This window comes from Hylaeus volcanicus, chromosome 5, assembly GCF_026283585.1.
Source record: "Hylaeus volcanicus isolate JK05 chromosome 5, UHH_iyHylVolc1.0_haploid, whole genome shotgun sequence".
Lineage (NCBI taxonomy): Eukaryota > Metazoa > Arthropoda > Insecta > Hymenoptera > Colletidae > Hylaeus > Hylaeus volcanicus.
Genome location: NC_071980.1, coordinates 26842624 through 26865130, shown reverse-complemented (window position 1 = coordinate 26865130; position 22507 = coordinate 26842624). Strand labels below are relative to the sequence as shown.

Sequence of the window (22507 nt, the reverse complement as noted above, 5' to 3'; positions counted from 1 at the left end):
TTACCTGGTCGTTGGCACGGGGAATCCCTGAGCGCTGCACGCGAGCACCACGCTCGTGCCCCTGCGTCTCGCGTATTTACTAAGGCTGTTGTCGGTGGAGAAAATGGGCGACTTGAATCCAACAGGTTCTGGGAAAAATATTGCGCTGCCGGGAATCACGTTTCATTCGGGCCGACGCCTGGAAAGCGGCGGTGCGAGGTAGCGAGAGAGAAATTAGAATTAATGGACAGGTGGCCGCGAAAGGCTACCGTAAGTCATTCGAAATCGACACACCGTACAGGATTGGGAAATTGTATCGATCACAGGTTTTGCGCGCGCCGGACGTGTCCAATGTACATGCGCGCGATTGAATGTCTCACCTCGAAAGTGGAACAGGGTAACCTTGCACCGGACACGTCAAACTCATCGCCTCGTTGAGTCTCGCGTCCACAAATTCGACTTTACGAATGGTCGGTAGTTTTGGCTTTACGCTAGAGGTAGGCTCTGGAGAACAACAGGAAAATCTATTAAGACGGATAAGCTGCTACTGACCGCGTGATGGGGACAGGGAACCCTTGAGCGGGGCAAGTCATCGACACCGCGCTGGAGGTTGGCGTCGGTCTCACCACTTTAATGTCCGCGTTCGTGAACTTTGGCTTCGCGCTGGACACCGGTTCTGACGAGCAAATTAATCACTTTCAGCTAACGATTCGATCCCCTGGACCTGGGACTGGGTAACCCTGCTCGAATGAAAGACTTCCGAAACCTCGTTTTATTTGTACACCTAATGCTTCACGCGATTCCTTCGACCATGCATCAACGCGCCGTAATATTTAACGGACCAAAATACAACTTTTCGAGTACCTGAAGGCTGGAACTGGAAACGCTTGCGCCGGACAGGACAAAGTCAAAGGCCAATCGCGCCGCACCATGAACGAGGTGTAGGTGCGCGAGTTTTCCGTCATGGGGAACTTCGGCTTGACGCTGGTCACGGGCTCTAAGGGAAGAAGACAACCGCGTGCGCGGAAGCGATACCATTTCAAGTATCCCTAACGCAGATTTATCCGAGAAACGAAACGGTGCTGTACCCACCAACGAAAGTATCGATCCACGAGAGGCCCAGAGCGACGAACCAAGCATTCCAAAAACGAATTACCTGAATGCTGGCACGGGAAATCCTTGAACGGGACACAGTAGGGTGGTAATGGTACCGAGCATCGCACGAGGATTCGTGGATTTCACGTCCATGGCGGTTAGTTTAGGTTTCGAGCTCGACACCGGTTCTGCGTCATACACGGGAAACGAATTTATCTTCGTCAAGGGGATCGTTGAGGGATGCAAACGGTCCCTGTACGCCTTCTTCGCGAACTTACTTGAAGACTGGGACAGGATACGCCTGAGCGGGACACTGTAACGGGAGACCCTCAGCTTCCGGAACTTCGAACGTCCGGCTCTTGTCGATCGTCGAGAACTTTGGCTTCGCGAAGCCGACGGGCTCTAGAAATGAAAGTGGGCCAGAAGGAACGATCGCCTAAACTCGAACGATAAGGTGGACGAAAAGAGCGGCCAAAGTAATCGCAAACGTCGCGTTCGCTTTCATTTCCAAGAAGACGAGGCCCGTATAGAGTCACGGATTCCTTTCTGCCGACGTGCCTAATATACTGGGACAGGGTGAAGCTCCGCGAAGGGGAGAACAACCGAGACTCGAGTATTTTTCTCCGCGACGCAGAGCACCCGAGACGACGGATATATCGACCTACCTAAACGTGGCGACTGGGAACGCCTGAGCGGGACAAAGCAACGAAAACCCTGTGCCTTTCGTTACGCGTAATCCGACGTCGTTCACGGATGGAAACTGTGGCTTGGTACTGGAGGCTGGTTCTAAAAACAGAACGCGAGATGGTCCGAAGGTCGTGAGTAAGGAGGAAGCTAGACAGAATCTTTGAATATGCTGGAATAGGGACTCCCCTTTATCGCAAATGAACGCTTCTTGGTATGGTTCTAAGGAATAACATGTTCCACTGCCTACCTATAAAAAGGAACCGGAAATCCTTGAGCGGGGCATAGAAGGGTGACGCTCTTTAACGAGGACGCGCTGAACCTTAGAAGATCGCTGAGTCCAGACAATTGGGGTCGCGCGCTGGATGCTGGCTCTGACGGAAAAGTTACGTGATTCGCGTGAGATGTCGAAGGTTAGAGGTGTGTTACCTGTGGGATGGAACGGGAAACCCTTGGGCAGGGCACAGCAACGTCATCGCACCACCGAGCGTCACTTTGAACGTCTGCGAGTCGGCCAACGACGGGAATTTCGGCCGAGCGCTTGAGACGGGTTCTACGGGAGACAGCAAGAAAGAGGTAACGAGAATTCTTTGATACCAAGCGACGCATCGATACGCGCGTAAAGTTTGACCGTTCGACTCTGTTATCAGGAATCCCGTGTTCTCTGTACCTGAAAGCTGGAACGGGGAAAGCCTGTGCCGGACACATCAGCGTGAGCGGAAGATCGCAGCGAACCGTGTATGTACGCGAGTTTTCCGTCATCGGGAATTTCGGTTTCGTGCTGGCCACTGGCTCTACGGAAGAGAGAAAACCGATGCAAACGCGATCATCGAATCTATTTGCTTCACCGAACGCCAGGACAGGGTGATCGAATCTGGTCCCGAGCAAATCAACGCCTGAAACTCCTCGTCCGTAACTGTTTCCAGTTATACGAGTACAAATAGAATGCCGCGTGAATTCCCACCTATGCGAAGGAACCGGAAATCCTTGAGCAGGGCACAGCAAAGGCAGAGTTTCTCCTAGGCTCGAGACGAATCCGCGAGAATTGTCCATCGTTGGAAACTTGGGCCGCACACTCCCCACAGGTTCTGCGACAAGTCCCAGGAGAAAGAAGCGCGTAAGAAACGGCAGTAACGCGTCAGCATTCCGTGTACGGAGGATTGGGGACAGGGAGCCCATTGGGGAGAACACGACGAATCGAAGGAATCGCGTTCTCGCGACGAAACGATCTTTTCTCGTGCTTATTATACCGAGGCTACGCGTGACGAACTTTTCGTTGAAATTCTCCACCGATCCACCGTCTCTGTCAGTGTTGGGAGCAGCAGTTATCCTACCAAGTTCTTTCGTCTCGACGAAGCGAAGAGAAACAGACCGCGACGGCGTAGAAGCTAACGAGCTTCCAACTTTGGATCCTTGACTGTAATCGCGGCTCGCGACTCGAAAGAGATCATCAACAGGCGCCCTACCTATAAGACGGAACCGGGAATCCTTGCGCAGGGCAGAAAAGCGGCAAACTTCCGGTCGTCCTCGTCGAGAGTCCAATCAAGTTGATCGTACCGGAGAGCTTGGGTCGCGCGCTCGACACGGGCTCTGCGAATCGTCGTCGAATGAAAAACTTTACCGCGTGACGATTCGGCAGCTTGCAGGCTTCGCCGAGCTTCGACTTACTTGTGCACGGGGACAGGGAACCCTTGAGCGGAGCACGTTAACGTCACCGAGCCGTCTTTCATCGTGCGGAAACCACGGGTGTCGTCGATGGTCGGGAACTTTGGTCTCACGCTGCCCACCGGCTCTGAACGTTATCAAACAGCATTCACGCGACCGGAACAAGGCGCCCAATTGGACGAGGGATGGGGGACCCCTGAACGGACTCGAACGATCGCGAAATCAAAGTTAACCGTTACGGTACGTCGCTGACTTACATTTCAGATCGTCCTCTTAATTTTGTCGCTCTCTGGCCCATTTTCCAAAGCATGAAAATCAAAATCTCGCTTAGCGATCTTTAATAAATTCTGACTCGAGATTGTACCTATGATATGGAACCGGAAATCCTTGCGCGGGACAGAGAAGGGGTAGCGTTCCATTCGCAACGACCGCCAGACCGTTTATGTTGCTCAAGGTGGGAAATTTCGGCCGAACGCTTCCCACGGGTTCTGCGACCAAACGTCCAAGAAAATTTTGGAAAAAACGAAACAAGAACTCAGAGATCGTGTCGCGGTTAAACTTACTTGAACATCAAGACAGGGAACCCCTGAGCGGGGCAGCCGAGGGTGACCGAGCCATCCTGGACCGTTCGGAAACTTCTGGAGTCGTCGATGGTCGGGAATTTCGGCCTGACGCTGCCAACCGGCTCTGATTATGCAATCAAACGGGAAGATCGGTTTCCAGCCACCGCGACGCATACCAGCGATCTCTCGCGTTTTCTTTTCTATTCTTCAAACTGATTCTCTACCTGTTCGAGGGAACGGGGAACCCCTGTGCAGGACATAGCAAAGCCTGAGATCCGTCGACCGGCGTCCTAAATCCGCGTATGTCGTCCGTCGAAGGAATCTTTGGACGGACGCTGCCCACGGGTTCTGAAGGATACACAAGCAAGGATTCGCGTGATATTCTGACCGCGCGAGGAACCGGGAACCCCTGAGGGAAACGAAACCGTTTCAGCTGCCACCTCTTTCAAAGTACTTGGAATAATTCCTGACGAAAATTCGAGGATCGCGTTATGGTACCGCGAGGAAATATCTTAAAACCCTTCCACCTTCCCCGGAACTGCTCTTGGTTGCCTACTCGGGCTGGGTCCCTTTTCGTTCGATCGTGCGAAAGCTCATTCCGCGCATCGTGATCAGAGATATCGTACCTATTGACCGGTACCGGGTATCCTTGTGCAGGGCACAGAAGCGGTATACTGCCTTTCGATTCCGTCGAAAGTCCGTTTATGTTGTCCATGGAAGGAAACTTTGGCCGTACGCTTCCCACGGGTTCTGTTTCACAACGAAAAGACTGTTTGTCACTGTAGAGTCATCTGCGGCGCGTGGGCACCCTGCTCGGACCCCTCGTCGACGCTGTGATTCTCGTTACTGTATCTCTGGCCATCGTTATCCCATTCGCGCGATTCTATCGCGCGTCTTGCGAACGCGACTCGAGTCGATAGAATCGCCTTCGTTTCGATAGGACTGCTTGGTCTGCCGATCGCTATCGTACCCATCGTTGACCGATAGCTTAGACGGTAGAATAGTTCTGTACCCAACGAAGCTGTACGTCTCTCAGATTTGTCGCGATAGAGTAGTTCATAGAAGGCTGCCGAGATCTCGCGAAATGAGATATCGTTCGTCGAGAACGAACGAAGGCGACGTTAAAGGCTGACAGCTGCATTGAGCATCACATCTATTCCACGCGCGCGGGTGTCTGAATCTGCGACGTTCGTGTGTGAAATATTACATGTGACGTTGAACTTACCACGCGAGAGCGAAGGACAGAGCCCGGAGATCGCGTGAGGGCGCCGCAAAGCGTCGGAAGAATGTTCATGTTTTTCTTTTTCATGTTTTGAAATTCTTTCTTTTGCATCTTTTTGTTACATCTTTTTGATTCATCCGATACCGATCATGCCAAGAGTCGAATTATCGGCGGGCGGTGGCGCGTGCCCGCAGGGGTACCCTGTCCCAGCATTCAGGTTTGCCAACGAGCTCGATCCTTTCGAACAAATTAACCCGTAATATTTTTCTTCTATTTTTTTTCGTCTGTTTCCTTTGCCTTTCAGCCCGAGCGAACGAGTCTTCTAATTATTGACGCGATCGAGCTCGTTGGTCCAAGTGATTGCACGTATGTCGACGTGACTACGTGTCCGAAGACGATTGATTTTTCACGATACGTTAACGGTGACACTAACTTGACAGCCAAATCGATTGGATAACGAACGATCGAATTATTACGCTTTCCGTTTCGCAGAAAATCAATTGCCTCGGTTAACAGTTTCGAACCCAGACAGATCTTTACGATTTACGAGACGCTGTAGACGATCAAAGCGTAATCGGTTGAACGTACGATAGAAATTTAATATTTCGCGTACCTCGCGTAACGATTTCGTTTAAAAAGACATTCGCGAACGAAGACAACACGGACGACGGAATCAAAGCTTAATTTCGTTGCAAAGAAAGTGACTTCTGTCTCGACCGCGCACGATCCACGACGTCCAGGTTCGAAACTCCGAACCACGATTCTGATTTCTATCTTTGAAAAGCAATCGCGTAGTAGACAAGTCCGCGGCGGACGTTCGCGTTCGTTGTTCACCGTTTCGAAAAGTATCCGCGCGACGAGCAGGCGAACGAAACGAATCAGAATCGTGATTTCGATCGCGATGATTTGTGATCGATCTCTTGTCACTTACCGGTAATGACGAGACGTCCCTTGGTAGCAGACAGTCTAGTTTCTCCGGTGAGCCTATGCTTGGTGCGGCATTGATAGGTTTTGTATCCATCCTCGGGTCCAACGTCGCGAATGTGCAGTTCTCCGGAAGGCAGCACCAAGTATTTCCCGTCTGTTCAAAGCGGCCACAAGCCACAAAGGAAAGCACACAGATTAGTTGGCGCCGTTCCTGATCTCCAACGTGTAACTTTCTACCGCGGGATAATTGACTTTATCAAACGGAACGTTCCAATCGTATCGGTATTGGAACAGCTTAATGGAAGAGGACGACATTTTACGCTTCGCGTCGATAGCCTCCGGCAATCAGAAATATTCAATTATCCCGACGACCGCACGATACTCGTCCGCCGCGTCGGCACGTAACCGTGTGTCGACGAGTACAATGCATGCCGTCTTGATTAATACATTGGCCCGCATGCAGCTCTATTACCTTCTACTACCTTGGCCAGGTTCGTTGAACGTTGAATAGCGACGGACTCTGTATCTATCTCGCGCTTTCATCGTTCGACGAATCGTTTGGCAATACAGACCCGTTCGTCGAGCAACAGCCAAGGGAACACCGGGCTTGTATTGTTCGTTGAATGCCCGTGAAATGTAAGAAGCGACGCACGGTATTCCCTTTAATCCTTTTAACCCTTTTCGCGACGTTTAGTTTATAGATACCTTTAGAGATCGGATTAGTTATAAAATTACCAGTGCTAGACGAACGAGTCCGACACATGCGGTTAGCAACGACTACAAGCAACAACCATTTACTTGTTAGCAACCACACGGGGAAAGAAAAGTTTGAAAGAGTTTGGTGGAACTGTCGAAGAGTTACGGAAAGGAGGGAAGTCTGGGACAGCGCGAGCAGCGGCAGTCAACGTCGTACGAACAGTTCAAGAATAGTTCGACATCAATTTTTTTATTTTTCGAAACGAGGGGCATCCGGGCTTTCGAACGGATTTCATCGCGCGTTAGACACATTTCCGTCATCGGTCGATCATCGAGAACGCGATCGAGATACGAGCGGAGGCCGATGGAACGAACACTCTCTGGAAAGACGACGCTATCCACTTCGCGAACATAACTCCACCCTTTTCGTTCATCGGGCTTCGATATCCTGCTCCATATTTACTTCCTAGCAATTTCCTGCATCCCATTCCCCATTCGTCTTTCTTCATTTCCATAGCCCGTTTTCACCGACCCCACGATCGCCACGAGCAGGGCGCTCAAACATTCACCGTCTAAAATTACGTGGACTAATGTCCCAAAAAGCAAATGTTCGACTCTCTGTCGAATCTTCGACGAAATATTTATTCGTAAAAGGCGAGGCAAATCAAGGTTCCTTTTACACCTTGCGCTACGGCGATCGTACCTGTTGCGTGTTTCCATTCGCAGAGGATATCGCTAATCGCTGGACACCCCGTTAACGTCCCGGAGAATATCCTCGAAACGCTTTCCAATCGCCAGCCGATTGGCGAGACCGCGAGTTTCGTCGTTTACGGGGGAAAGCGTCGCGACACGCTGTCGCCGGCGCGCAAAGTGTAAAACAACAAACAAGAGCGAAACGTTCCGAATTTTCCGGATGAAAACGTGCACGTGTGCGTGTACCGTAATCGGTGTTAGGATATATTTCAGTGGTCTCGTCTTCGATCCAAGAGTCAACCTCGACGAATTCGGCGACGAAGCTCGGTATGTGACACTTGATAATTGCGGCGTTCCCCCGGAGGACGTGTTCGTCCATCACGTTCACTGCATACCGCTGCCCGACAACTGCAACCAGACACCGGTTTCCGGTTTTACCATAAGCCGCACAACTACACACAGCCTCGTATCCGTGCCGCGATCGTTTATTGCCAACGAGCTCTCATTCGAAAATTCGTGCCGATCCTACGAGCTATATTTTCTTTTCATCTTGCGTTTACTACGAATGCGCGAAATGTTGGAATCTAAAATGCGAACGAACAAGTCCTTCTATCGTGATCGTAAACTCACGGATCCTGTTGGGCACGAATTCAAGAATGAACGCCCTCGCGACGACAAAACGAACGCATAGGCTCTCTGTTTCGCGGCGCAAAAGTAGAAACGATTCGCGCAACTCAATCTCTACCCGTGCTCCATGCTGATCGATGTACCGTATGATTGTCCATCGGCCAAGTAACTACCACCATTCGAATCGATCCATCCCACAACGTCCACGTGGTCGGCGACGAACGAGGGTACTTGACACTTGAAAATCGCCGCGTTGCCGCGAATCGCGAATTGATCGTAAACCTGAACTTCAAAGTATTGGGCGACCACTGCAATAAAAGCGAACAGAGAAAGGATAAAAAAAAAAGGATATACAAGGACAGCTTGTCGACGGATTTGCAGCGCGGGCCTTTGATACGGCCGATTAAAATTTCAATGAACCGTGCGCGTCTGAGAACGGGAGTACAGCGCCAGCGACGCTCTCTTTGCGCCGATGGAAATTAGGCTAGCCAGCGGACATCAATTTCCTCGTCGGTTTGATTAGTCCGGTTTAATCTAATCCGAAATCACGAACGAGGCCAACCATCAGCCCCAATTCTCCCGCCCCGTTCGACTCTTCTTCGCTGCTCGACGATTGAACGACAAATATGCGATGGAAAATATTTCCACCTCCGGCTTCGTGGTCTCTAATCGCGAACGAAACGGCACCGTGCTGCGACGGAATGTGAAATCGGTTCGTTTTCGACGACCACGGAAACTGTCCAATTAATTCGATTCGATCGGACACTTGGATCTCCCCGCAACCTGTCCGCGAATTATATTCCAGAACGCCTACCGCGCGATGCCTTCGAACGGTGGTCAACCGAACGAAACTGGATCGTCCTGTTCGCGGAGAACGTTGATTCGTTCGCGTACCCGATTAATTCCCGACTTAACCTGATCCGTGGATCGCGGCGAGGAACGAGGCCACTGCCAGCCGCACGCTCTGCCTCCGTTCTTGTTTACATCAACGGACGGAAAGGGCGAAAACTTGACGTAAATCAACCAAATTTCGCCTCCCACTCTATCAGGCTACTTCTCCTTCCCCGTGTTTGCGCATCCTGTGCACCCCGAGGACCGACGCCGACGACGCGTTCCTCGCGTCGCTTCGTCGCGCACGTCAAAGCGCGCAGCGAGCCGGCCGCTAGCGCGAGGGATGAGCACGCTGGCGAATTCAATTTATTAATTCCATTAAAAACGACGACAGGACTCGTTTGGCGGAGTTTAACGCGGGCGGCAAATCGAGTTCGCCGCGTTATGGGAACTGTTCTCGGTGAAGCCGCGGGACAGAATTCGAATCGAATGACGAGGCAATCAACGCGAGCATTCGTCGATTTACCTCGGAAACGTATAGGTAACGGTCTAATTTGATTTTCGTGCAAAATCTTTATTACTTTCGCCAAAAGTGTTTCTGAAAGCTACGTCGAGGGCCCCTGACAAGTGACGAATCCCGTCTACAGGCTCCGTTAACAATGAAAGGGTCACAGTCGTGCTCATCGCGATCTCGCTAAATATCCTTCACCCCCCCGCTTTAATCGAGACGAGAGGAGTACCCTTTTCTTCTTGGCTGTTCGCGGAGTACATGGACCCGTCCTCGACAGCCAACCACTCGATCACGTCTACGAAATCCGCCACAAAGCTGGGTACGAGGCACTTCAAGGTTGCCGTGTTGCCGCGCAAGACGAACTCGTCGATGACCCTCGTCTCGTAAAACTGCTGGACCACTGCAACGCGCATTTTCCCAGAAGGCACCGGTGACACGAAACATTCGGGAAGAAAATGCGACAAGGGGTGTCGCGTGACGCGTCCAATTCCGTTCGATCCCCCGAGAGTTCGTTCGTCCGGGGGAAAGGAAATAGAGAAATGAAAGAGGGGGAGCAGAAAACGGAAGAACATTGTTTCGGAAGCTCGCAGAGCGAGAGATCACAGCCTCCGCCTACCGTAGTCGTTCCCGGTTGTGTAAACCGTTCCGTCGTCGGCAACCCATTGATCCACCTGAACGAACTCGGACACGAAACTCGGTATTTTGCATTTCATGATCGCGCTGTTCGCCCGTATCACGTACTCGTTCTCGGCCTCGGTCACGTAGAACTGCGAAACGACTGCCCGCGCGGGCACGCCAGGACACACATGTTAAACGATTAGGTGCACAGACTGTGTGGATCAACGCAGAAGCGCTACACAAACACGCACACACACAAACGTTCGGGATTAGTCGGATGGCGTTAATTCACAGAACTCGAGCGACACGCCTCAGGGTGCTACGACCGCTTGCTCCACCTTCCCGTACCGCGGCGCAAAGCGTGACGTTTGAAAGGAAATTTCTAAACGTTCGTTGCTTTTGCGATCGTTCCGTTTCGCATTAGCTCGAAACGCATCCCCCCCCGATGGAACGGTGTTCGCGAGAGGCTCGTTGGAACAGATTAATCGCAAAGCTCAGCAAAGTTCCCATAGACTTTGCGTGCCGCCGGCGGACAAGCGAATTTACCGTAAGGCGTGTCTAACCCCGATTAACTTGAACCCTTAGTACCCTGCCCGACAGCAGGATCCTCCGGAAGATAGACTTCTCCGTCCTCCCTTATCCACGCCTCGACCGTAACGAACTCGGCGATGTAACTCGGGATGCTGCATTTCAAGATCGCGCTGTTGCCCCTGATCACGTACTCCGTGAGAATCTCCGGTTGATACGGCTGCGTGACGACTGCACGGAAAACAGGTCGCTGGCTAATTGCTAGATCGAGTCGACCCGATCTCCTCGAGAACTCTATCGAACGCGGGTCTATTCGGTCGAAGCCGTAACAGGTCGTCGATACGTGTCGTTGGCTTTTGAGAAAATCGATTTGTATCGTATAAACCGTAGTAACGCTAATAGAAACATTCGAATCGAACCATTCCGAAAGCCTCCGAATCACGGTTTGCGATTCCGCGCGAACCACGAATAATAGTCAATTGGGGCGAACGGTCCGCGTTCGACTCCGTCGAGCAACAGTCGGCCAAGTACAGCGGACCCGTCGGCGTCGGAATCTAATTCGTTTATTTTCTTAAGAGAGCCATATAATCCCGGCGTGAGAGCCACGGCGTTGATGGTTCGTTAACCCTCGCGTTGCCGCCGCCGTGCAACTGCCGCCAGACTGGACCGCGCCGGAAACGAATAGTTACCACGTGCCACTTTGAACTTTTACCAAGTTTGGCGGGGAACGGGGTTAACCGGCAGAAAAAAAACTTGTGGGGACAGGCCGAGGGATTCGGGATTCGGGGCTGAGGGAACATCGGGACCAATGGAAAAACGAGTCGAAAACGAAGTAGGACAGAAAAAAGGGCAGGGACGAAGAATGCCGTAGAAGTACCGTAGTCGTTGGATGGCTTGAAGGTCGAACCGTCGCTTCCCACCCAGGAGTCTACCGACACGAATTCCGCTACGAAGCTGGGTATGGTACACTTCAAGATGGCTGCATTTCCGCGAATCACGTATTCCGACACGACCTCCGCTTCGTAGTATTGAGTCACGACTAGAGGGAACACGTGTGCACAATGAACGTCGTGTAATTTGTCAACGCTGTCGCGACCTTCTTGGAAGCGATAGCATCAAAAAATTCCGGATGCGCGTGTCGCGTACATTTCGAAAATATTAAAAGCGAACGTTCGAATCACGTAAGGAAGGATTAACGACTGTTCGATTTAATAAATGACCAACTAAAACTCTGGTTGGTTGTCAATGGAGCATGTGTGTTTCAAGTGGAGGAGCAGCGCCGACGAAACTCTTTCGAAAGGGCGCGGCTTGCACCCGGAAGCCTCGAACGGAATCACCGAGAAGTGTTACGTAATTAGCGTCTGGTACGGTTCGATGAATCGGTCTGTCTATTTCGGATGCGAAAACATTTCCTTTGCGCGCAACCCTCTGCAGCCGAAACGAATCTCGCGAATCATATCATCATACGACGTTGACTAACGCATACGACGATTCGCTGCCTGCTCTCGTCATCCTCTAAAACCACCCTCCGGCTCCCTACCGTTCTTCTCGTCTGGGTTGAAAGAGTTTCCCTGGTCGTCCTGCCAGCCGATCACTTGAACGAACTCCGCAACGAAGCTGGGTATGCTGCACTTCAGAATGGCCGCGTTGCCGCGTATTACGTACTCGTTGTTGACTTCCGATTGATAATACTGATGCACCACTACAATGGTACGTCACACGTTGATAATAGAATCTAAAACGCTCCAAGCGACGCGCGACGCATCGCGCGATCCCGAGTCGTGCACGATAATTTTATGGGACAAAAGGCGAGACAGCCTTGCAATTTACTTTTAATCTTGAACGTGTAAATAACGTCGTTTCCATTTCAATTCTAGGACAACGATTTACTCTCGCGGTCAATGATTTTCCAGATATATCGAAAATGAATTCGATGAAAATAACCGACATGCCATGTAATTCTACCGACGCGACATGTTTATAATTGGATCGACAAGTCATTCGCGTCCGCGAGATGAAATTCCGTCGATGATCGATAAAATCGTCGATTCCATCGTTTCCTGAAACCCTGTGCCCGTTGTGACGCGATTTTTATGAACCACAGTCGAGACGCACGACGTTGACGACAGCTTCTTCGGTGACGTATCGTCGTCTCCCTCCGAGCAGATCGATTCGCGTGGTAGCATCTTACGCCGCAGTCGCGCGCTTAGACGAGCTTACATCCAGGTGGAGAACACGTCGAGAAACGATCGGTGCACTTTGACTTCTCCGTGTGCGCGTCCGTGTGCACGTGCGTTTTCACGCATGTGCGAACACACTTAAACGAGAGACACACACACAAGGGAGAGCAAGAGAATGAGAGAGGGAGAGAGGAAGAGAACGTCTGACGTCGACGTCGACGTCGATGTCGACGATGTGCTCCAATTATTTGAGCACTACGCTCCCCGGTAAAAGCACCGTGCTGGGAACAACCTTAACGAGGCGAGCGACGATATTCTCGTCTGCTCGTATACACAGTGGGTCAAAAAGTATCGTCATACCCTCTGTAACGAAGTTATTCGTATACGTGCTGGCAAATACTTTTTTTGAATTTGATTAAATAGAAAACATCATTTCAGCGTGTAAATTTATTTGAAAAAGAGAGGCTAGCCAACACTTTGTCGGGTCACTGTACGTACGCGCAACGATGATACGAGCAGAGAGTAACCGACCCGAGCTTTCGGTCCATTGTTCTACTTTATATGGATTCGCGGCTCGCATCGGCATGACAATTGCTTCGATGCGACCAGACTCGGACCGAGTTCTATTGGCGAGCGTCGTGCACGCGATCGAAAGCTACCCGTCTGCGAGCACGCGAGCGATCTGCTCGCGAGAAAGACGATGGATCGTTTAAGCCGAATGGTAATCGTACGATCGAATCGTTTTGGGAAGTACCGTAATCGTCTCCAGGTACGAATTCCTCTCCTTGATCGGTATGCCAGGACAGAACCTTGACGAAATCGGCGACGAACGACGGAACAACGCACTTCAAAATGGCACTGTTTCCACGTATCGCGTACTCCTTGTTCACGTCTGTGTCGTAGTATTGCGCCACCACTGCGATATATCGTCGTTTGAAATGCGTGCTCGAGAACGGTATTTCGCGCGGAAACGGTGCCCACCAGTCTCTCGTTAAGCGTTTCGTTGGAAATATTTTCCACCGAAGCTTTTTCGAGCAGCTACGCGCCGCGTTGCTTTAATTGCGCGCGGAAATTAGGTCAGCATTGTTGCTGGTTGCACCAATTAAAACTTTCGATCGCGAATGTCACCGTGTCGCTAATACCGTCGACGTGATCGACGAGCGAAATCGCTGAACGACGAGAACCTATCGGACACAATTATCCATTCGACGTTTCTTACAGCTGGAACAATTAGCACAGACCGAAGAACGGAAAATATTTTCGCAAACAACGGCGGCGGCAGCGATTACGCGTTACTGAGTTTCGGTTCTAATTACGTCTCGAAATTCGAGGAGACTGTGATAATTGCTACCGATGTATCCTGAACTCGGCGAGTTCACGTACCGACCCAAATCCTACAACTTGGCTCGTTGGTTCGATTTTCGAAACTGCTGGAAATAAGACTTGTTAAATTCACCGTGCCTGGCCTGTGGTTCAACGTCTTACCACTGACGCGCTTTAATTCTAATTTCAAACATTTTTATTTTCAATTATGGATTACGCGTGGATCGTCGACTGTCTTAATTCTGTTTAATTGTAAGTAATTATGTCTACTCGTTATAATTCGTACAAATGTTAATAGTTGACGTTGTTGTGGTTCGACAGTGGCAAGGCGTTCGATCTTCAGACATCGTGAAACTATAATGACGCGTCGTTCTCGCCTTAGTATCTTATTCGGAAAGTGACAGCTGGCCAGGCAACGGTGAGAGCGTTCCGTGTATTTTGGAATTCAAGGTAAGAGGATAACACTTACCGGCTCTCACGTTAACGTCTCGGCTGTGAACCGAACCTGCCGGGGAACGCGCTAAACAGCTGTAAACCTGAGCATGAACCTCTTGACGATAATCCTCGGCGCGGAAAGGCGGGAAGACCAAGTTTCCGTTCGGCAAGACCTGCACGCACAAATTTTTTCGTCGCGTAAGAGCGTTCTAATTCGTGGTTAATCAAGCGACAATTAATTCGGCCTTCTTGGTCGAACGTGTGACGTAAGGTCGTTGCATCGGTAAACCAGCGTTTCGTGGGAGTCAAAACTTTCGATAGTGGGAAGCGCGTTAATAACGGTATTAATCGTTTAAAAGTCGCGGAAGATTGTTATCCGATCGCTATCGGAATGTATGTATACGTCGGAGTCAATGTCGCAAGAGCCGATCGAAGCTCGATGCACGGAAGCGACGAGTAGGTGTGCTGTACCGAGATTGTTATATACGGGAGTCGTAACAAGAAACTTAGCGTATTTACACGACAGCAATAGCCTCGGCTGTAGTTCTAATTTACTCTGTAATCAATTCGGCACGTAGCAGTGGTTAACTGCAATCATAAAAGTTAAATGCTTTGCCGGGGCATGCATAAAGCTGATTACTTGGTCGTCACCGTGATGGATGTTTTCCGACAAGGAAAGAAACAGAATCTGGTTCAAAGCCAAACGTTTCGACCAAGATTCGACTCCCTAAATTCGGTGTTCCGAAACAACAGATGTCTCGGGTAGTTTGCCGAGACAAAAACATACCTGTCGGAGTCCAGGAACGTCCCCTACGGCACTTCCGTCAGCGCGAACCCAGATGATATCCGGTTGGGGATTTCCTCTAGCCTGGCATTCGACGACAGCTCCGGTTCCGTTTGAAAAGTCGACTCGGTTTGGCGGTTCCTTGACAAACACAGGTCCCATGGATTCATCCTCGGCGTAAGCCACTGCGGACAAGGAAAGAAACGTTACTACGGACGAAGTGATATTTAAATCTCTAATTATTATGTTAATTATTAAATTTTTTAGCATCGAGTAGCGTCGATCGACTCGAAGCCACCGAACGGCGCGGACATCGGTGCGGTCGGCTACTCTCGCGTCGATCGCAGGCAGGCAAAGGTAGTCCGAGAGATTTAATTAGTCGAAACTGTCACCGTCGACGGTGACGGAACTTTTGTTGCGTGTCTTTCGGTTTCGCTTATCATTCGTCTCGACCAGGATACGCGACACCCACGTTCAATTGGCGCGTCGCCAATTGCAGCAAACAACAGGTTGTCGGTCTGCTATTGAATAATATGCTATCAACGTCACGTGACCATAAGGGAGACAGCAATGCGTGATTCCTTTTCCGTCGGGAACGTCCATACTCCTTGGCGAAATCATCGCCGCCGATGCGTCCGATCGTACAATCATCGGTCCCGAGGATCGACGTCGTTGCGTGTCAACAACGAGCGCGGATTCTCTCGGGCAGACGGAAGTCCCTCGAGGAGCGATTTATTCTTAGATACAGTTTCAGTCCCGCGTTTACGCGTGTTTACGATTATACAAGAGCTCTCTGTGCCACTTTCTTCCCGCGTAACCGCCTACCGACTTAACCACGACGGGAACGGATAAACGCACCGCGCCATAAAATCGAGTCACGAGAAGAGAACCGGTTAGCGGACCGAACGGCGGCTAACGCGAGCGACAGGAGGCGCGCAGGTACGAGGAACAGGTGTTCGCAAGTTTCGTCTCATCGGAACTCTCGTCGCGCGCGAGTTTTCCTCGATGATGGTCCCGATGTCAAATCGATCTATGCATACCAATTTATTCGCAACGTTTATAAAAGGATCGTTTATTATCCACCCTCGCACGCCGATACTTTCTCGTCTTTTCAATCTTAACTCGTTACACTCGCACGAGAGACGGGTAAACTTAATTACCGTTCCTCCGATCCGATCCATGCGCGTGATGAAATCGAGCGGGGAGTTAAAGGACGGTGTGTAACCGGATTCCAGGAATTCGGTTTCCATTGCAGCACCGTTCGTATCAGGAGCTCAACGAACATCTTGTCCGCGAACACCGGTGCTCTAGCATTCTAGCAAACGTTCGGGGGAAGAAGAGGAGGTTCATTGATCGGTGACCCGAGAATCATCCAGGGTGAGAGCATTTTTCGTAAAGTTTCATCGTTACGCGCTCACGATCAAAGACGAGATTCTTCGCGGTCGATAACCGGCCTGCGATCTATATATAGGAAAGCTTTGAAACGTCCGGACACGCTGCATCGAATATATTTCCAGCAAACATACGCGCACGTACGCGGCTATAATATACTGGTATCCTATATCCACGCTACGCGGGGTTACGCGTCTGACTCACGTTTACGCGCGTCGGGGCCGGAAAGATCGTGACGACCATAATAATTAGGACTTCTGAAAACGTCGAAGCCCGTGCTGGCGTCACGAAACGACCGTGCTCGATATCGTACAGTGATTTCGACGACGTAAGAATGCGTTGAGATACAATCACCATGTATATCGCCATGGAGAACGAATAGGATCGAATTATAGGTTTTCGTATTTCGAATCTACGGATACATCTGCAGCGAAACTAATCCAATCGAACTCTGTTACGATGTCGCAACATATTTAAGCACACGGGCTACGCAAGCGGCCGGTTGCAAAGGTCCGTAACTCGTACGGATGTGGGCGCCGTGTGTAAAAGTTAGGGTACGTACGAGATACGGATGTGGGCGTCGAGGGATTAAAAAGGACGACGGCGACGAAAATATTCCCAACCGAAAGCACACGGAAATTGGACCCACGACTGGTATCGAAAATAAACGCGTTTTCGATCGATTTCCTCGATTTAAGCGCGGCTAATTTTAAAAACGTCCAAAGATTCTCTTCTATTGCAACGATCAAAATTTGCTGCGCTATGGAGTCCACGGTCCACTGGTTGTTCCGTCGCGCTTCTTTTTCTTGCGATTCCAAGCCACCCTACGCTTCGCTGAATCATCGACGCAAAATCAAAGGATTCACCTGGCGGCACAGTGCTCCGACAAAATACGATTCTCTTTCAAGCACGAGCGTCCGTTCGGGGAACAGCAGCTGTTCCTTTCCCTCGGTCTCTCCTGGCCCCTCCACCTTTCTTGGTCTTTTCTTCGACAGCTGCACTCCGTGCTCCGTTTCTACCTACGCCTCGTGGACCTTTCACGAAGCGATGGATTGGAAACGGAGTCGGGCTTCGAGATTGGATCGACAACGCGATAGCGATTTTCTATCGCGTTCCCTTGTTCGGTTCCTGCCCATCCGAAGGAAAAAATTCCTGGTCGAAACGGAGCAACGAAGGTGGCAGTTGTGCGAAGCACACACCGGTGATTAATTCCCTGCTCTATTATCGGCTGTGACATCAATATTTCTAGAGATTTAATCATCGATGCTGGTTTTTTTATGCGCGCTGCATTCGTTACGCTTCTTTTCTCGACGATTTCGAAACATCCTGTCGAGATGAGTGCGCAGTGCCCGATGCTATTACGGTTACAATTTGCAATCGGAGCACGATTATGTGGTCTGTACTTAAATACTTCCCTAATATGCCTCTGCGATGAATTCGTAGTCTTGTTTACAAGATTTCCTTGTGCATATAATAATAACAATAATAATCCAATCGCCGGGATCTGGCTAAATGTTTCTACGTCGCGTCGTTTGTATATCCGCGGCGACGAAGCGGTTACAGAAATCATAGCAATTACGTGATTCGTTGAAACGGTCTATCGATCGAACGTGTCATCCGGAAGATTGTTAAACGAAAGAGGAGTTACCGCGAGGAGTCAGCTGCTGACCTCGCAGCTTGTAATACGTCATACGATCTCAATGCACAATCGACTCGATGGGCAAGGTATAACGCAACACGCACGGGGTCGTTCGAGCGAACAAAATGCGATTTTGTTTTTGAGTCGTTACTCACCGTTTGTCAATGCCAAGACAGCCAGTAGAAACATCGTTGCGACTTTCGTCGGTATCTGATACCCTCCTCCTGGAGGATCGCGCCACATCCTGATCCTGTCTTCCTTGATCGCACTGATTCTCACCTGATTTCACATAAAAACACAAAACTGAACGACGAGCTCGCACTGCGTTGCGCGCAGACGGACACGCGACAGCCACGCCGATTCTTTACGTCATACCTCGCGAAGAAAAGAAACGCGCGACGCTTCCAAAATCGTTGGATTTTTAATACGAACATTTCGAAACTGAGAAAGACAAATATTAAACTCGAAAGAATTAGCGCGAGTTTTATCGCTCGCGCCCAACGAATATATTCGAAACGAACGACCTTTACGTGGTTCAAGGCCGACCGGTTGTTCATCCAGAGCGGCTGGCTCGTTGCGCGAAGACTACGCCGAATATTTCCAAAGCTCGAGGCGAAAATCGTCATGCATGACTACGCGACCGGTGCAAGCTGTTGACCGGAAACGGTATACGTCATCGGTCGTACTTGATAGTTCCCTCTGTTTCTACATTCTCATACGACCAATACCGCTACCGTCGCGAGCATCGAACATCGTCCATCTAATTTCTCTTTGCGTGACAAAAAGCGGCAACGCAACGAAAACAAAACGGAACAAACTAAAAATCCTGCTGTGATTCAGAGAAGGACGGAATGTTTCACCAAGCGGATAAGATAAACAGCGTCGATAAAAATAATCAGCGAAAATGGAAGTATATTTCAGGTTGAGCGAATAAGCGTAATAAAATCATGCCCATCTCTGCTCCGATTCAACGGAAATCTTTGGGACGCGTGGTCCGTGGGCGGAAAATAGAATCCTCGTGCGTTAGCGTGTCAAGCAGGCTAAAAAATGAAGACGAAGAAAACGGGAGATAAATGAAACGTTTTTCGAGATGAATCATCGCGCGTACTTTGTTCGCTCGTCTGCAACCTGAATCATAGAATGGTACTTGGGATAGATAAACAACCCCTTTAGCGAATCGCAGATTTCTCGAAAATTGATTCGGAGTCGAATATACCTAACAGAGAAGAAGTCGCGAAAACTGAAAGTGGGCAAACACCTCTGGCGTTCGGTCGATTCGCGATGATCTGCGGCTCGGAAACACGTTGCCGGTCGTTTCTCAAACGCACCGACGGAACACTGTGCACGTGCTGAATCGTTGATGGCACGGTAAGAGAAAGACAGCGAACGCGAAAGAGGAACGGACGCTGAAGTGGAGAAAGGAGAGGAGAGAAGCAGAAGCAAGGAGTAGCGCGGCTCGTCACGGAGCTGCTCCCTCTCGGTGGGTTTATTGATCGCAGGGTGCGGAGCGGACCAATCTACCCCTCGTGCAGCGTACGCCATGCTTGCTGGTATTTGCCCGAGCCAGTCCGCTCGTTCGCCGGCCAGCCCGATTCACCGCTCCTCGGTCAGGCCTTCGACTAAATCCGGAAAACCCGCCCCCGACCCCATAAAATGCCGCATGGCCTGGCTACTTTGACCAGAAATACCACGGATAGTCTCACCCGTATGTTTCTCGACCACGCAACGCGCAATTCCAGACGCAGATTTTACGACAGACGCGACGTCGTTCGATTAATTGACGCTGATGCCAGTACCACGATGGATCTGGGACATCCCGTGTTCGCTCATTCCCCCCGCGGAAGGTCACCACCCTTGCATGCAACGTGAACTCCGCATCGTTTATCTCCCAATGACTACCCGTCTTAACGGAAAGAACGAAGCTTTTCTTCGCGTCGAACCGAGAAGAAAGTATCCCCATTTGCTCGCAATTGAAGAGTCTGCACCCGGCTCTGCCCGATAAATCATCTCGGAGTTCTATTGAATAATTCAGCTCGCGAACGACGCGATGCATCGGTATTCACGGTTCTTTGTACTTCTCCTGATTGAAAAATCGACTTGTCAATCGAAAACGACTCGGAACGAATTTCGGAGCATTTGGAACCAACGATCCCTGGTCAGCGGGCTTGTCGCTGCTCGGAAAAATTTAAGGAACGTCAGATCTCGGCGAGGCTTTCGATCGCGGGAAAACGATCGACGATCACCCGCGATGATCACACTCGGTATTCACAGGAGCACATGTAACGCACGTACACACCCACGAAAGATTTTTTTCTAAACCGCGTATTTTTTTTAGCAAAGTTATCACGGCGCTCGATAAGCATTCGATTACTTTCCGAGCGTGACTCACGCGTGCTCGACGGCGACGTTTTAATCCGGTCTACGTACCGACGACACGTCGATTGTAATCGCAGAGAGACACGCTGATCGCACACCACTTGGTGAACAGAACGAACACTCTAGGTCCGCAGACGACCGAAGAGTGCAGCGAGGAGCGTCGTTTTGGAGCGGCTGCTCCACGGGATCTCGAGGTCGTCGGTGGGGGGTCGTCGTCGTGGTCGTGGTACGCTCTTGCGTCGCGACGTGGTGGGGCATCGGTTGGTCGACCTTTGTCGCACGCGACGGAAACGGTCGTAGTCTTATACTTTTGCACAATCTCAGACTTGGACGCATCTCTATTTAGTTAACAAATGACAAACAAACAAATTTACCATTAATTTAACATAATATATTCTATACAGGGTGTCTCAAAAGTCGGGGAGGAGCCGGAAATGGGGGGTAGCTGAGACGATTCTGAACAACAATTTCCTTTGCAAAAATGTCGGATGGGGCTTCGTTAAGGAGATATTAAGAGAAAACCCCGACCAATCAGAGCGCGCGTAGACCGTTGGAGCGGCCGCGGTAGCGAAGGCAACGCGCTGGCGGCCGCGCTTGTACGCGAACAAGTGACTCGACGTGCATCGAAGGACATTGACGCGGCCGCCTAGCGCGTAGCCTTCGCTACCACGGCCGCTCCAGCGGTATACGCGCGCTCTGATTGGTCAGGGTTTTCGCTTAATATCTCCTTAACGAAGCCCCATCCGACATTTTTGCAAAGGAAATTGTTGTTCAGAATCGTCTCAGCTACCCCCCATTTCCGACTCCTCCCCGACTTTTGGGACACCCTGTATACTCTACAATACTCAGCTCTGCGTCATTTCCCGCAATTCCAATCAGATGTCGATCGTTTAACCGCGGTTGCTTTATCAATGTGCGAGTAGCGCGCTTAACTTGAAGAATACTTTGTAAGTATTTAAATTTTCGAGTAATTGGACATTCCTCTTGATAATTGACTTGGTATTGTTGAAACGTTAGTATTGTTCCGTTAATAAATCATTTCGTTGTCGGAGATATCCATTTTTTAAAGATGTTTCTCGGAAGGTATAATCAGAGTTCACGATATAATATTTCAACTGACGACGTGGGAAGTCGCTTGGTCGGATTCCAATTACTAATTAGCGATTGTTTGTGGGCGCGTCTCTAATTTCCCTTTTTGTTCGTCAACATTTTCTCGATCAATGTTTTTGTCGTTGTCTTTAGAATGCTAAAGAAAAAAGTTTTGCCATACTTTTATGTCAGGAAATTGCGTCTACTGCAAATACAACTATCGAGGACAAGAGCGGAAAAAAGTTTTATTTAAACTTGGTTCTTCAGCTTTCGCTGAAAAAATGTAGCACACTGAAGTATACATTTTAAGGTCGAAGATCGCAGTTCTTTTTCCTAACGACGTAGTCCATTGTTATGAACGACACGTCATCGAAACATCATTGCTTTATTGATAAGTTTATCAAGCCACGTAAATGGGTGCATCTAAAAAGGTCATCGCTCACTAAGCTGCTCAGTGAGCGGAGTTTTAATGATAGTGGCGCCATCGGTGAGAAAACGCCCAAATTTGTAGTAAAGTTAGTTCGTATTCTTGACGCTAGATGGCGACTGCAATGAAAGTAAAAATAACGCCATCTATCAGTGGAAATAGAAACTATTCGAAGACAAACTTGAGCGTTTTCCCGATAGAGATCAAACTCCGAAGTTAGTTC

General features: G+C 50.0%; 1 protein-coding gene across 11 annotated transcripts in view; it reads right to left on the bottom strand.

Annotated features, from left to right (window-relative positions):
- The window catches only part of LOC128877554 (cell adhesion molecule Dscam2), a 53871-nt gene extending 32962 nt beyond the window's left edge, over nt 1-20909 (bottom strand). For 3 of the 11 annotated variants that reach the window (XM_054124950.1, XM_054124951.1, XM_054124947.1), the window contains exons 1-6: nt 20820-20909; nt 18548-18671; nt 15365-15546; nt 14612-14750; nt 11517-11678; nt 6140-6289 (exon numbers count right to left, since the gene is read on the bottom strand). In XM_054124950.1, coding sequence (XP_053980925.1) covers nt 6140-6289; nt 11517-11678; nt 14612-14750; nt 15365-15546; nt 18548-18635 — 721 coding nt within the window. In that variant the 5' untranslated portion in view covers nt 18636-18671; nt 20820-20909. Of the gene's footprint in view, nt 1-359; nt 422-6139; nt 6290-7770; nt 7933-8294; nt 8460-9722; nt 9894-10109; nt 10272-10699; nt 10871-11516; nt 11679-12179; nt 12342-13573; nt 13736-14611; nt 14751-15364; nt 15547-18547; nt 18672-20819 lie in introns of those variants that run through there. The other 8 variants (XM_054124942.1, XM_054124948.1, XM_054124946.1 and 5 more) reach the window with 8 other exon arrangements.
- Nucleotides 20910-22507: the final 1598 nt, after the last annotated feature.